The following is a 15,106-nucleotide window of genomic DNA, read 5'->3' as shown; positions in this document are numbered from 1 at the left end:
ATTGAGCATTTATAGTTGTTAGCTTATTGATATTTTTATTTTAATAAATGAAATAAAAAGTTGAGTGTCGAACCTGTTAGAGAAGGTATTCTTGAAAATTCTCAATTCATTAGGCAAACAAATTGGATTATTCTATATATGTATCTTACTGCTGAATACTTTAAAATTGTGTAATGTAAAATTATTTTAATTGCAACGTATTAAAAGACAAAATACATGTTTAGGATCTTCTGGAGAAATAGGAACACGTCATCAGTTAGTTGTCACTTACTGTCATTGTCATTATCAAGCATTATCAAGTGTCAAAACTCTGTAAAATAAAAAGATTATTGTTTTTATGTTGTGTTCAATAAATGTATAATTTTACGGCTTATATAAAATTGTGAAACAATATCACGATTTGGGAGAATCGCTCTGGTAGCCTAAAGTTACATGAATTAGAAATTTAAATAAAGCAGAAACAATGGCTGATTTAGAAAAGTAAATAATAAGTTGTTTTGCTCTATTAAATTTAATACTTGGAAATTTAAATATTTGTCAATAATTTCAGCGAAAATAAGACATTGGCCGACGTGGAAAATGTAGAAATTCTAGCACAAGGTCTGACGGAGCTGTATGAACCTCCATTAGCAACCATACATGCCCATTTGAAAGAATTAACGTAAGTTTTGGCTAATCTCTAGATTACAGACCGTTGAGTTGGCGGCTGTACGCCTAATCACGCTATTCTTGAAGACAACTATGTTACCAATGCAATCTTTAAATTGACAGAGAAAAACAAGAGGCTGTAAGCGAAATACTGTCAGCTGAGAGACGTAAACTAAATGACCTGCAAAGTGATGCTATGTTGGATGCTTTAGTAAGTATCTAAATTACCCTTTCTTGTTTCTTCTGTGTCTTTCTTTATCTACATCTTGAAGAAAAAAAAGATATTTAAAATTAACTTGATGCTTATTTTAGTTGGCAGACATTGCTACAATCAAAGAGAGATTAACAACCATCTCGAATTCTATGTTGGGTTTGCATAAAAGGGTACAATCTTTACAGGTTGGTGCTTTATTTATTTGTCAAGTAGTTAATAAATATGTCAACTAGTATTTAGTTAACTTTAAATTCTGTTAGCTACTAAAATTCTATGAACATCTGTTGAAGTCAAAATAGCAAAATGACATTTATATAATTTTGCTAATTATTTATGCTAGGGAAAAGCTTCATTTGATCTGGAATTGACTGACAACTTCTTTACATTGATATCAAACAAATTTCTTGATTTCATTTTGCCTTTATGATACATTGAACTGCGAGAATTCAATTTATTCATTACTGTAAAATCACATCAAAAATATTTTTTTCTTCCAGACCAGGGCAGCCAACATAGAAAAGGTGGCATTGATTAAAGCAAACAATAAAAATTAAATATTTTCCATAATTCATTCCTCTTTGAACATGTTTATTTAAAAAAGCGTTTTGATATGTTTAAGAAATAAGTGTAAATTTTCTATTTGCTAGTTAACTGTAATAATGTAAATAAAATATTTAATACGACTGTTTTCCCTATCCTTGTGTCAACTGTAATGAAAGTAGACTAACTTAGATATATACCAAGTGGCATGGCGTGGCAAATGCCACACCAGAATAGCCAACTTTGTCATAATTATACGAAAATTGTAACTTACACAAATCTCTTACATTTCACATTAAATCTTATTTCTTACTTTTATTATAAATGCGAAAGTTTAGATGGATGGATGGATGTTTATTAGAAGGTATCTCAACAACGGCTCAGCAGATCTTGATGGAATTTGGCACAGAGGTTGAACATAACCTGGAAGAAAACATAGACGCTGACGTAGCCTTTGCCCTGCTTTTTGTATAAACTGAGGTCCAAAATAAAATCCCTTAATTTTTTTAAACTTTATTTAATTATTACAGTGTTATAAGTACTTTATTAATAAATATGTTACGTTATTGTTTCTAAATATTAGCAAATGTTAATCTAATGCTTAAATATATCATAGATGTATTACCTCAACAACAAGTGACGTCAAATTGACAGTTGATTTTCGAAATGTCATCTTTTATTTTAATTGTCAACAATGAAGAAATTTACTCTGACAAAAGGTCTTTTCACCACACTTTTATGCTCCAAATTCCAACTTATAGGTTATATATCTATAACATTATTCTTATAACCTATATACTACTAAAATGTTAATGTAAAAAATATATTTTACTTTCTAAATAATTTTATATCATAATGAGATATTTTGTAATACATCTTAAAACTATTTTGATATATCAGAACTAAGACTAGTGTTGAGTGAAGTTTCAATCTAATTAAACATTTAACCGAAACTATTGTCTGTTTTTTTTTTCAAAAAAATGAAATTGACGACATTGACCTTTATAAATGGATAGGCTTTACGCCCTTTATTTTGTGCCTATGTGATTCGTCTTGAAAAGTCTAAATAATAACAGAGAATTGTCAATATAACACAAAAGGCACGTTTATTTGATTTTAGCTACAGCTTTTATTTCCAAGCAACGACTCATGACAATAAGTTTCGACATTTCGAATAATTCGATTGAATTTACACTCTTTTAAGCATTAAAATGGCAGTTAAATTCACAAATTGACAGCAAAAATTACTGTTCAATTATAAATACTACGTACTGAAAAAGCGTTTTCTTATATAAATCCCTAATTAAATCATGGTTTTATGGTTACCAACACAAATACAAAATCATTTCCTTCGTTTATCACACTGGTTTCGGAATATGTCGAATTAGTACCTTTTTAACTAAGCAGCTTGCGCGTCTAAGACATCTTTAACTCTACAGCACAGAGTATAAAATTAAACATCAAACGAACAGCTTAATTTGACCATTTTCAATGAATATTGCTATTTCTATTTATTAGATAAACTCTACCTATTGTTTATTTTTTAAGCTATACAATTCAAGACAATGTAACATTTTCATGGTAATATTATTGTAGTGTAGATTTTGTCTATGGTATACCCAGACTAAAAATTAGCTGCTAGAGTAGTATCGTACACAGTAAGTAGCTTTTATTATGACATATTAAAGTAAACCACCATGGTAGATACAAGAAAAAATTCTATGTCACTTATTTTTAATACAGTTATCTATAGGTAAAATTTTTCGAATCGGTTCAGTAGTTTTTGAGTTTATCGCATACAAACACTATCCAAAGTTCCTCGTACTATTCAATACCACGACACCATGTTTTGTCCACACCGTTTTGCCCACGACACAGAGCGGCGTGATGAGCCCACTATCAGGCCTCTGTTATTTCTGGTTCGCTTCAGTGACGTCACTGAGGCCTGTCACCACGAACGACTCGATATCTGCCTCGTTGGAGCCGCGTGCGATCCTGAAGTAGCCATTCTCGCCCCACTGACGGCCCCAACTGTTGGCGACAACCTGAAAAGTAATAAATTAGATAGTAAATAGATAGACGATTTGCTATCACCACGACTCCCTAAATTAAGTTTCAAATTTGGATATTTTTGTTAATTTCCACATAACTTCAGAATAGCTAAACGGATCTGGATTAAATTTGGACCAAATATAGAATACACTCTCCAGTTGCCACGAAAAGGCAAAGTCGAACCGATGTTAGCGAGAGTACCACGGGACCGCAATTTTTTTCATGCTTATTATTTCTAACTCGCCCTTTCGAACCGGACAATGACTTTCACTTATAGAGGTTTCTCGGTTATCCAGGTTCTACTGTATATTATAAATTGACTTACCCAATACCGGTCACCACGATCTTCTCCCCAGCCGATAATACGGACGCTATGGAAGCCCTTCAGTTCGTTGTTGCCATGGTAACTGCGCCTATACACGCCGTCACGATAGTGGAAGAAGTCCTGGTACACCGTCATCACAGCTGCAGAAGAAGAATAGAGTAAGAAATTGAAGTAGTCGGTAAACTTACTTACTAACTTACTAACTTGGTGGGAATAATTAAAAGAGAAAAAGCATGGAAGATTCAGGTATAGATTGCTCATGAAATTATAAATAAATAACTCGAGTAAAAAATTAATGCGCAAATCCCTTGCCGTCTCAAATAATATAGTTTGGCGCTGTCCGCCATCTTTGTTTTAGTATCCACAGATTCAGTAAGGTATAACGATTTTATACAAAATACGGTACAAGGCAATCATGCCTTAGGCTTCGATAGGAACCAATCAATCGACAATTTTCTTGTCACTTGAATCACGTTCGTACTAAAAACTAAAATCTCAGGCATTTTGTTCTGGGCGGGACATTTATTATAACTATTTAACTATAAGGTTATATTGGGCTTACATTTTCTAAAACCTAAATCAGAGTTTTAAAAGCTTTTTTTCTATAGACCTCTATCAAAATTTTTGTTGACACAGTGACCTTGCTGCTGCATTTCTTTTTCAATTATGACACCTTTATCTTTATTTAGATTACCAGCTGTCTCCCGAATTAAAAAAAAACTTAATTATTAGCCTATATTTTCGTTCAGACTATATTTTATATCTGTGCTAAATTTCAGCGAGATCCATACAGCCGTTCTGTATACCTTCTAACAAACATCCATCCGTCTAAACATTCGCATTTATAATATTAGTAAGAAGTAAGATATGAATAGATGAATAAGAATTAAGCCTTTTATGATCAATATAAAGCCAATAATTTATGAGAATAGTTAATTCAATTCTCATCGTATGAGTAACAATTTTATGTCGTAACAATGTTATTTTACATCCTCATACAAATTCAAACGGTTATATTGTAATTCGAATTTAATTTGTTTATGTTCACCATTTATTTATGATTCAATAAACATTTAAAATAATATATAACTAACTTTAAAACAAAAAATGACATGCTGAATTTCGTTACATGAAAGAGAAGAAAGATATGTAACATAGAGGTATGACAAGGATAACTAGACATTTAACACAGATAAGAAAATATATATAAGTGGACTGGTTATAAGACATAGTATTTTGTGCCTATTTGATTGTCGCCATATTATCGGTAATTATAACGATTTGTAGCAGTTGTGTGGATTCCAATTTTAATATAGACAGAATTAACTGTCAAACGTCAAGTCGCATTTAAATCTGAAAGAAATAAAAGCTGTAATTTCCGAACAATCTCCTATACATTTATCTAACTTGTCGATCAGTGGATTAGACCTTAATATTTATGTGCTTGTGAAGATTTTCCCAATAGGTTGATATTGTTTGGTCACCCTAAACGCGGCCTACTACTTTGATGATTTATATGTCAATGTCAAGTCCTATTCAATGATTCCGTCATTTTTGTGTCATTCCTAGCATTTATATCTCTGAAGTAATAACCGTGAGATTCTGAGACCAATACCTTCGTTTAAAATGTATTGTCATCTCCGTTTTTGTCAATGATAATTAGATTCTGGTGTTAAAAGCTCACTGTAAGTAAAATAGCGTTTAATTTTGCCAAAATGAGGTCGTTTTACCTTGGTATCGTTGTCACGAAGAATGTTTCATTTAAAATGCGTTTTATTCATAAATATTATTTACTAGCTGTTGCCCGCGACTCCATCGGCGCGGAATTAAAAACAAAACTATTAGTGCAGCGTAATATGATATAGCCTAAAGCCTTCCTCTATAAATGGACTATCCAACAAAAAAGAATTTTTCAAATGGGACCAGTAGTTCCTGAGATTAGCGCGTTTAAACAAACAAATACTTCCGCTTTATAATATTAGTATAGATAAGTTTTTTCCTAACATAGACGTTTAATTTAATTTATATAACAATCATGGCGACTTTAAAAGTTAACCTTTTGCCTGCTGAATGTTCGAACGCGTCCCTTCGCGATAGCCAATTAAAAATAAGGCAAATGGTTTTTGAAATGTTTCATATATATATCATGTGTACTAAATTAGTTCACGTGTTTATAATTTTATATTATCTTTTCATTTGCAAAGTGAGATAACATTGTTTTTATATATTTCCGATAATTTGTTCTTTTAAATCGATAAAATGTGAAACAATGACAAGGTTATTCCATTATCGAAATATTTAATAATTTTATGTAAAATAATTTAGATTTCCTTTGATAACAACAAAATAATTACAAAACAAATGATAATTTGATTATTAAGAATTTTAGATAAAACTATCGTGCTATTATAAATTAAATCACAATGCATGCATACAATATTTAAACATAGTAAAAAGGTACTAAAACCCAAGCAATATCACAGTTTGACGTTTTACAGTCAAGTAAAGAAAACGGTACAGAGTATCAAGTCAAATTATCTTAATTCTTACGTAACATTGTTGTAATTTGTCCTTACCCTGTACTGGTCCTGATTCCATTATGTCATACATAATGTCTTTCTCATGGCTGAGCTTAGCTGGTGGGCCGAGCTTGTATCTGGAGGTACGCCTCTTCACAAGTGGCATACAACCGTCTTGTATCAGGTTACCACGTGGACGGAACGGACAACGTGTGACAGATGCCTTGTATGGGAAACATTTCTCATCCACTAAACTGTAAGTAAACATTATTAGCTAGAATTATTAAAAAAATATTATACTTTTAGACATTTATTATTTTTTTTATATCATAAGGTGGCAACCTGAAATCGCTGAAATAGCGAAGTGACCGTTGCCTATAGACATACGCAATTGCATATGCGTTGCCTACCTTTAATCAACGAAAGAGAGCATGCACTGAAAGAAAATATTTTCCCTTCCCGTGCATCCTCTCATCCGGGAAGTCCACTTCCCATCCTTTCCTTATCTAATTTCATTGCTGTCAAAGAATGCCATAACAACTTTTTAACTTGCATTATGATTTCACTAATAAAATTCCTCGTGTGTACGAAACATAATTCAACAACTTTAGTCTGACTTACCCATGACCTCTAGCGAAGTTCCAGGCGACATCAATATGTCCTCCATGACACCCTTGTTGCGCTCTCACGTTACAAGAAAGTAAAGTTTGTGGACTTAGAACCATGTTCTCAGCACCGTTTGATTGGATGGCGAACCTAAAATAAAAAGATTAGCATCTGTTAAGAGAATATTTGACCTTTAAAAAAACCATCTAATCTAGTGTAACTACAAATTTGACGGCTCAGAAACCAGTAAATGAAAGTGCTATAAAAAAAAAACTTAAGCAATCTCTGCTTTAGTTATAAATATACTCATATCATTGGAAAATAAAGTACCAGGACATTAAAAGTTTACCTAATTGCAAGTCTGGAGGAACTATTACCCTACTAATTAAGTTCTTTTTAATTCCGCAAGAGGAGTCGCGGTCGACCGCTATAAAAACATATTAAATGTATCCGTAATTCACAATTCTGTGATTAAAAAAAAGTATAAAAGGTCAACTGGATTTAACCGTTTTCAATTACACTTGACTGGACTGTCTTACTGAATTTAATTCAAGATATAAAACAGCCCACTTAACATTGTTCTTACAGCCCGGCTTTGTTAAAGAGCTTTCAAAGCTCTACAGCGCTTCAAAGTTTAATTTTAGCTCGAGTATTCTCGAGCTTTTTGCACCGGCGAAGGTTCTCCGAGATCGTGTTACTAGAACTTTGTAAGTTCCATTTCAAAAAGCTTTTGTTATGAACTCTTGTTGAAATACTTCAAGTTCTTACCACAGATAATATACAATATGTAGGTATATTTTATCGTTTTAAAAATAATTTGTTTGTTAACCTTTTCACAGCCGTAACGAATATATTGATCCGATTCATATTGTCATAATAATAAAAATTGTGTGTCTGTATGTAATATTGAGAAAAAAAATCATATTTCGTACATGTTACATATATCTGCGTTGCTAATAACGAAAAAGCAATTTTTAATATTATTGGGTGTTTCTACGTCTGTCTGCGGGTCTGTCCACGGGTGTCTGGACTGGGTGGACCGATTCTGATGGGACTTGGACGGGAAGATATCTGATGCACGCGGGCATATTATAGGCAGAAATGATATATAAACACGGCTAAACATTCACGTATATTCGTCGGGTGGCGGCACCGACTAGTTTCGAGCCCATCGGGGGCCCTTCATCAGGATGAGTGGTACTGGTGTTATTTCGCGGACGCGGCCCGTCGCTCTCTCACCCGTGTTTATATATCAGTTTAGTATAATGTGTCACGAAAGTTTGAATAATTTAATATTATAGGCATTTGTTGAGGGCGACTGATTGTATGTAAATAAAAGAATTCTATAATATTCAGTCGTTTTTGTATTAGTTTGTAGTTGACAAATGCACTATAACCTTAATTGTTAGGAAATACGAAATAATCGTATCGAAATCTTATATAATACTAGCGGACCCGACAGACGTTGTCTGACAATTTGACACTGCGATGGTAGCGCCGTCTGTCGGATCCAATGTAAAACATTCCAAAATCAACAACTACTAATAAATTAAAAATTAATTAAAAAACATTGTCCAGCCGACAAAATTGTGAATCTAAACCATTCCCAGATCCCCTTGAACACACACAAACAATTTCATCAAAATCGGTCCAGTCGTTTGAGAGAAGTTCAGTGACATACACACTCACAGAAGAATTATATATATAAAGATATAAAATTCTCGTGTCACAATGTTAGTTACCATACTCTCCCGAAACGGCTGGACCGATTTTTAAGAAATTTTATTCGTCATATTCAGTAGATCTAAGAATCGGTTTCTATATTTTAATCCCGCACGGATGGAGTCGGGGGCAACAGTTATATGTAATCCTTATCATTGAAAGTGAAGTTTTAATTAAACTTAAAAATCTGAACTGCAAAATGAGTCATCGTATTTATCTTGTCCGATCTCTCGTCCGTATATTCCATTGAACATTGTGTCCGACATTTCACAGTCCGAGATCACTATCAACGATATAGAGTCGGCTGAATTATTTTTATCACCGCCAAACATATAATTCTTTAAGACTTAAGGTGAGTTTCCACTGGAGTATTCTTAGACGATTTTTTTTAAATAATTATATAGGTTTTTATTTCAACATAGCAAATCTAAGTAAAATGTACATCTCATAAAAGACAATAAGTAAAACATATGTTACTCAATTAAAAATAATTAGGGTTTTTTTTAATGAACAACATCATCGGTTTTGTCTTTTAAATCACAATGGAAGTTACAATAAAAAAACACGCATACATAAAAATATGCGTTAAAAATACTACCCTCCAGACTACTGCCAGACACTTAATTTATAATTTGATCGGATAACTTTAAACTTTCGTGGTTTTTACTAATATAATATTCGTAAGAAACGGGATTCTCGACTTTGCTCGTTGTCACAGTCGGTGACAGTGTGACAGTCAACTCTTGATCATGGCCGCATGCAAGTGTGCTTAAATATCGGACGTTCAAACAGCTCGTGGTAAGAATCCTGTTTTTACGAAAGTTACTATTGATCTGATATAATCATCGACTTCGATTAATTCCATCATCTTTTACCTTGTTTATTTAGATTTTTAATAACAAACGCTTCAGTGTAAACGCACCCTAAGCGTCTTATAAGGCACTTTCACACGTTTTTGAATGTTAAGACGATTGGATTGGCGCCGGACGTCAAGGACTACTTTTACTTCGCCGTTGTTTATTTCAATTTATTTTATATCCTTCGAAAATACGACTGGAAAGTTGCTTTATTTATCACTGATTAAATAAATATAAAGATTAGCAAAAGTTCCATATAAATGGATACAATTTTTACGAAAGAAACGGAGAAAACTTTTGACAAACATTGGACTGGAACTGTAATATATATTTTAATTTTGAAATTGGACGTAATTAAAAAAAATATCGATAACATTTTTAATACTATAAAAAGGCAGACTATAAATTAAAAAGAACCTCCTTCGTACTCATCTCTGTCAAGTTCTAACCTTCCCACCCTCAAGACTTTTCTTCGAGAACGAGGAGTAGAATTTAGCCTTAACAAAAAACTTACCTTAGTACTGGGGTACTAAGGTAAGTTTTTTGATCTCTGATCTAGATCTAAGATGTGCTAGCCTGGGGGCTAGCACATCTTAGATCTAGATCAGAGATGTTAACAGATTTACAAATATTTTTTCTTGTTACTACATTGCACCGTTTCACTGTTCTAGATGCATCGAGAAGAATTGTAATTTGTAACAGACCTGTCAGAAGCGACGCCCGCAAGAGAAACCGCCCAATCTGAACCGCACCAGCCCTGGTCGACGATAGGTGAGATGAAACCTGGCCATCTGGTCCTTGCGTCGAATTGTGTCGGGTAAGGTACGTCTTTGTCGTAACGCAGCGGACCCATACGTCTTGTTTCCGCGTTCAATGGGAATGTGCCTGGAAACAATTGATTGTTTAAACTCTAGTAGAGGATTCAATGTTGTATATTTCTGCCGAAATACGTCTACTTCTGTTTCAACTGATACAACGGACATATTTCTTTTTTTTTATAAGAGAAGGAGCAAACCAGCAGCGGGAACACCGAGGACACCCATGGACAGCAATACCAGAGGAAGCATAGATAAATAGCGTTACTGTACCGGTGTTTAGTCACTTGAAAATCTTTGCCTTGAGTGTTTTCGCCTTTCTTACCGTGGGTTTCTGAGACTAAAATCTCTTTTTACAACATATTGTCATTCCTGTCATTATCTTTGACAAAATAGAGATAATATTTTTAACGGTGATTTTGGTGGGGAATGTCGTGTAATTTTCTATTTTAAGATCGTAAAAGTGATTCCTTTTTGTTATATAACGCAGTAATTTATTTTTCTTACCCAATTTTACACTATATTAATAAAAACAATCAGAGTAAGAATAATATCTACAAAAAATAAAAAAAAAATAAAGATGAAGCAACTTTCACGTCATTAGGATCAAAATGGCCGACAATAAAAACGTCAGTCGAAACGAAAGTGTATCTCGTACATTCAATTGAATAAGAATTTTATTTCTTTAATCGAATGCCCTTAATTATTAAACAAGTACAATTATCTTTATTTATAAGGAGTATTAAGTTTAAATGAAATTACTTCAATCTTCTGAATATTAATACTGTAAACCACGACTTAGTCCGAACGGAATAAAAAAAATAATTAGTGGTCTATGTGTTCTTCCAGACTATGTTCTATATCTGCCAAATTTCATTCAGCCATCTTTTTTTTTTCACATCATTCTTTTCATATCTTACTAATATTATAAATGCGAAAGTTTAGATGGATGAATTGTTAGAAGGTATCTCCAGAATGGCTATACAGATTTCACTGAAATTTTGAATAGATGTAGAACATAGCCTGGAAGAACACGTAAGCTTTTTCGCAAGGACGTAGTTATGGGCCACCTAGTTTATAATAGTAAGATTGGTTTAAGTATTATGTACAACACTTGAATCTAGAAAACCTCGACACATTTTTGTATAATGGTGTCACATAATCATACTAACACTGGGTCAATTCCATCGCAAACATTACTGTAATAAAATTTGATACCTCGAACGAGTCGCTTCTTAATTCGAAAACAAACACCGACATTAAGATAAAGAACACTGCGTTAATGTCGCTTAGTTATTTTTTTAATAACAACACATTGATAGTACTCAGGACATAACTATTTTAAATCAAGAACTTCAAGAAAAAGCAACAGAAATATCTGTTGCACAATTTTGTCGACCCGCCCGCTGCAATACCACGACCTCACAGAAGTCAGACCTCAAATGGAAGTCATTTCTAGTACAGTCTGATAGGTGTGCATGCCTAATTTCAGTCCCATTTCCCTACTCACCCTTTTGTTATAAGGAGAGGGGATGCATAGGAAGCTAAATTGTCCTTTTTCTGTGCTTCCCTTCCATCACTGTCAATTAAAAGTAGTCAACGTATATGCCACCTTATCTTACTATTTTAAATGCGAATGTTTAGATGAATGGATTTGTTTGAAGGTATCTCCAGAACGGCTGTATGAATCTCGCTGAAATTTGGCATAGATGTAGAACATAATCTGGAAGAACACATAGGCTACAAAGTTTTTTTTTAATTTCACGCGGGCGACGGCTATGGTATGTAAAAAATATTAATATATCTAAAGAGTAGAAATCTTGATACACTATCCGGGTGCATACAATGGCCGAGCGACGGGCGAAAGTGGAGCAGATGCAAGCGAAAGCGATTAACAAAGGAAGGTGTTACTTTCGTTGATTTTAAAAGGCTATTGAAGGCACTACAAACAAACATAAGACTACACACAAGGCAAACTTTAGTTTTTTTTTTAATTCAAGATAATTTGCATTAGCGACCAAAGAGTATATATGTCTTGTTTATTCATTGACCTTTATACATAGACAGGCTAAAAACCATAGTATATTGTGCCTATTTCTAATAACTTTAAAATATATTAACTATCTAATGAATTCGTTAATATTTATTTTTTTAAAGTTCGTTCTCATTTATTTTAGGAACGAAAAGTCTGTCTTTTGGTAAAATAAGTCCTTGTAACTTTGTAGTGTTGAAATGTAAGGAGGTTAATTGTTTTATTTTGCACAATAAAATGCGTAATGTATTGAATAGTAATACTTAATATCTAATGCCCACTACAAAGATTTTAATTGTAAAGATAATATTATAAAGAGATATTAATAGGTTTAAATGGTTTATAATAATTAAGATCTAATCTGTGATAGCGTATCTTAAATGACGGCTTAACTTTGTAGCGGGAAACCGACGAGGGAATTTGATGCAAAAGCGTTTATGATTTACCGTTGCGAATCATTCAGCCAGTAGCAAAAAGTATTGATACTTTTTTCTTTTATTGTTTTTTACGGATGGAGTTTAAGGTTATAATTTATTGACTGCCAATGTTTTTTTGTTTGCTTTTTTTGATATGAGAATGAAGTTTTAAGATATTTAGCAAAGAGGTTTAATTTTTCTTATTTGTCAGTGTTACTGGCAGCCGAGAATTTTTTTTATTTTTTTTATTTTATTATCTCTGTTTTGTTTTAGTTGTAATTCTCATTTGTCAAACGGTAACGTAATTATAATATTGGCAATCTAAAGTAAAAAGTTAGTAAATTATTATAAATAAGACATTATTTGTGCACCAAAGTGAATTATTGATTAAGTTAACATATTTGAAACGGGATTTCGCGTCTTGTGACCATGTAAGTATAATTTTATATTAAACTTAATTTGTTGTGTCTAACTGACTAACTTTGATGACAATATGTTTTGTACAGAATCATGGTATAAATTTTAGTCCCACAAACTCACGGTATGTTTAATTACTTACCAAGTTTGTATATAAGTCCTTCTTTGAGTTTCTTATTGCGAAACTCAGGATAATTGTATGCCCTCCAACTGGATCCGCCTCTGTTAACACCCTCGACCACGGAGTTACTCATTAAGCAGGGGTCATCTTCGCAATGCCAATCCGTGTTCATAGTTATTGGATCCTTCACGCATTCACTGTAACAAATACGAAGTTTTAGGAAAATATACCTTAAATGATTACCTCGGTTAGTTGGATAGTAAAATAGATTTTATTCCTTTCAAATAAGGTTTATTTTTGTAGTACAAATTGTAAGGTTAGGCAATGATAGCTAGATACTATTGTGAAATCTAGAGTTGGGATTTAAGGTGTGTTCGAATTTACGCATTTACCTTTAAAGTAAATAAATGCATCTACAAACTCTGTAATTTATAGTCTAAAGACTCCGTCCTCGCAAAATTGTAGTCTATGTGTTCTTCCAGACTACGTTCTACATCTATGCGAAATTTTAACGACATCCATGCAGCCATTTCATTTAGATACCGTCTATCAAATCATCCATCTAAACATTCACATTTATAATATTAATAAGATGGAAGACTGATGTTTTTGTAAGTAATCACAGGAACTACTAGGCTAATTTGTAAAATAGTTTTAAAATATAAAAGACAATTAAAGAAGGTTATTATTAATTGATTTATTAAGGAAACGGTTATTTAAATTGAGTTATTAAAAAAAAATGACGACTGGCATCGAGAGACACCTTTTACATATAAAAAAATGAAACAAACGCAAATGCAGTAGTTACACTTCTTTTGAGTAGCTAATCCATGTTTCGTAAATTAAATAAGCAAACAGTAGCTTAAGAGAGACGTCTGATGTCATCCGAGGTCCGAGACCGAATGATTGACGTTTCAAAGGACAGTTCATTAGTGATGCGAGACCTCAAAGACTAACAAGTTATTGCCTTGTGCATACGTTATACAAATAACCTAAGTCACGGTCTTAGGTTAAATGGTAGATTAAGGACGCTAGTATCCTTGATTGATGGTTGAAGACTCGCTTAAACATAGATTTGGGTGTAAACTTATTTTTTATTTATCAAAAAGTTACAAAACTTTTGCTTGCTGGAGATTTATTTGCTAATTTCGTAAACTATAACTAAGGAGAAAAAAAAATAGGAAAAATAAACACACGTTTTATCAATTTTTACTATCTTTGATGTAGGTGTCCAAGTATTATTCCTATGATGAAATCTTTAGCCTCAGATGAGTTGGCAACGAAATAAAAAAAAATTGTTGCAAAAAATAGCTCATGCATATTCTTGTCCGGTATGAAAAAAACAAAACAAAAATGCATACACGTTTTAAGTCAGTTGAAAATTGACCAATAATTTTGTTGACAAAAAGACGAACGACTTGATGTGCCTTTGTCTTGTCAGTAATTAAAAAAGTAAAAATGGCGGGAAGCAAATGAAGGTTAACCTATTTGTTTAAGAACTTCGTTAAGATGTAAACAATGATGATTGTTCTCCGCATTCTTTAGTAATCATCTTTATCAACCTTTATTCAACAATGTACGATATTAATTGATAAATTAGTACCATGTATTACGTAGGTAAATTATGGATGTCATGACTATAAATGTTTTTATTAAAGGGTTATGTCCATCATCATCTTACTATCTTACTAATATTATAAATGCGAATGTTTACATGGATGTTTGTTTGAAGGTACGGTGCGGCTCAACGGATTTTGATGATGGCACGCATGTAGAACATAGTCTGCATGAACACGTAAGCTACTTATTAAGTTTTTTTTAA

At 32.8% G+C, this 15,106-nt stretch overlaps 2 protein-coding genes across 3 annotated transcripts in view; one reads left to right on the top strand and one right to left on the bottom strand.

Moving 5' to 3' along the window:
- Positions 1–284: 284 nt before the first annotated feature.
- LOC106128225 (biogenesis of lysosome-related organelles complex 1 subunit 6) lies at positions 285–1,475 on the top strand. 2 transcript variants are annotated; one of them, XM_013326519.1, is made up of 5 exons: positions 285–480; positions 551–661; positions 772–859; positions 961–1,047; positions 1,360–1,475. In XM_013326519.1, the coding sequence occupies exons 1-5, from the start codon at positions 464–466 to the stop codon at positions 1,414–1,416; spliced, it is 360 nt and encodes a 119-aa protein (XP_013181973.1). In that variant the 5' UTR covers positions 285–463; the 3' UTR covers positions 1,417–1,475. The 2 variants fall into 2 exon arrangements, with proteins under 2 accessions (XP_013181973.1, XP_013181981.1); XM_013326527.1 differs by lacking the exon at positions 961–1,047.
- Positions 1,476–1,943: 468 nt separating this feature from the next.
- Swim (Secreted Wg-interacting molecule) overlaps positions 1,944–15,106 on the bottom strand; it is a 39,911-nt gene continuing 26,748 nt past the window's right edge. The window contains 6 exon segments of the mRNA NM_001312143.1: positions 1,944–3,447; positions 3,780–3,919; positions 6,356–6,552; positions 6,920–7,054; positions 10,188–10,368; positions 13,306–13,481. Coding sequence (NP_001299072.1) covers positions 3,313–3,447; positions 3,780–3,919; positions 6,356–6,552; positions 6,920–7,054; positions 10,188–10,368; positions 13,306–13,481 — 964 coding nt within the window. The 3' untranslated portion in view covers positions 1,944–3,312.

Source organism: Papilio xuthus, unplaced genomic scaffold (genome assembly GCF_000836235.2).
Source record: "Papilio xuthus unplaced genomic scaffold, Pxut_1.1 DF829758.1, whole genome shotgun sequence".
Classification (NCBI taxonomy): Eukaryota; Metazoa; Arthropoda; class Insecta; order Lepidoptera; family Papilionidae; genus Papilio; species Papilio xuthus.
Note: the sequence above shows the minus strand (reverse complement) of the source record. Positions and strands in the feature narration are given on the sequence as shown.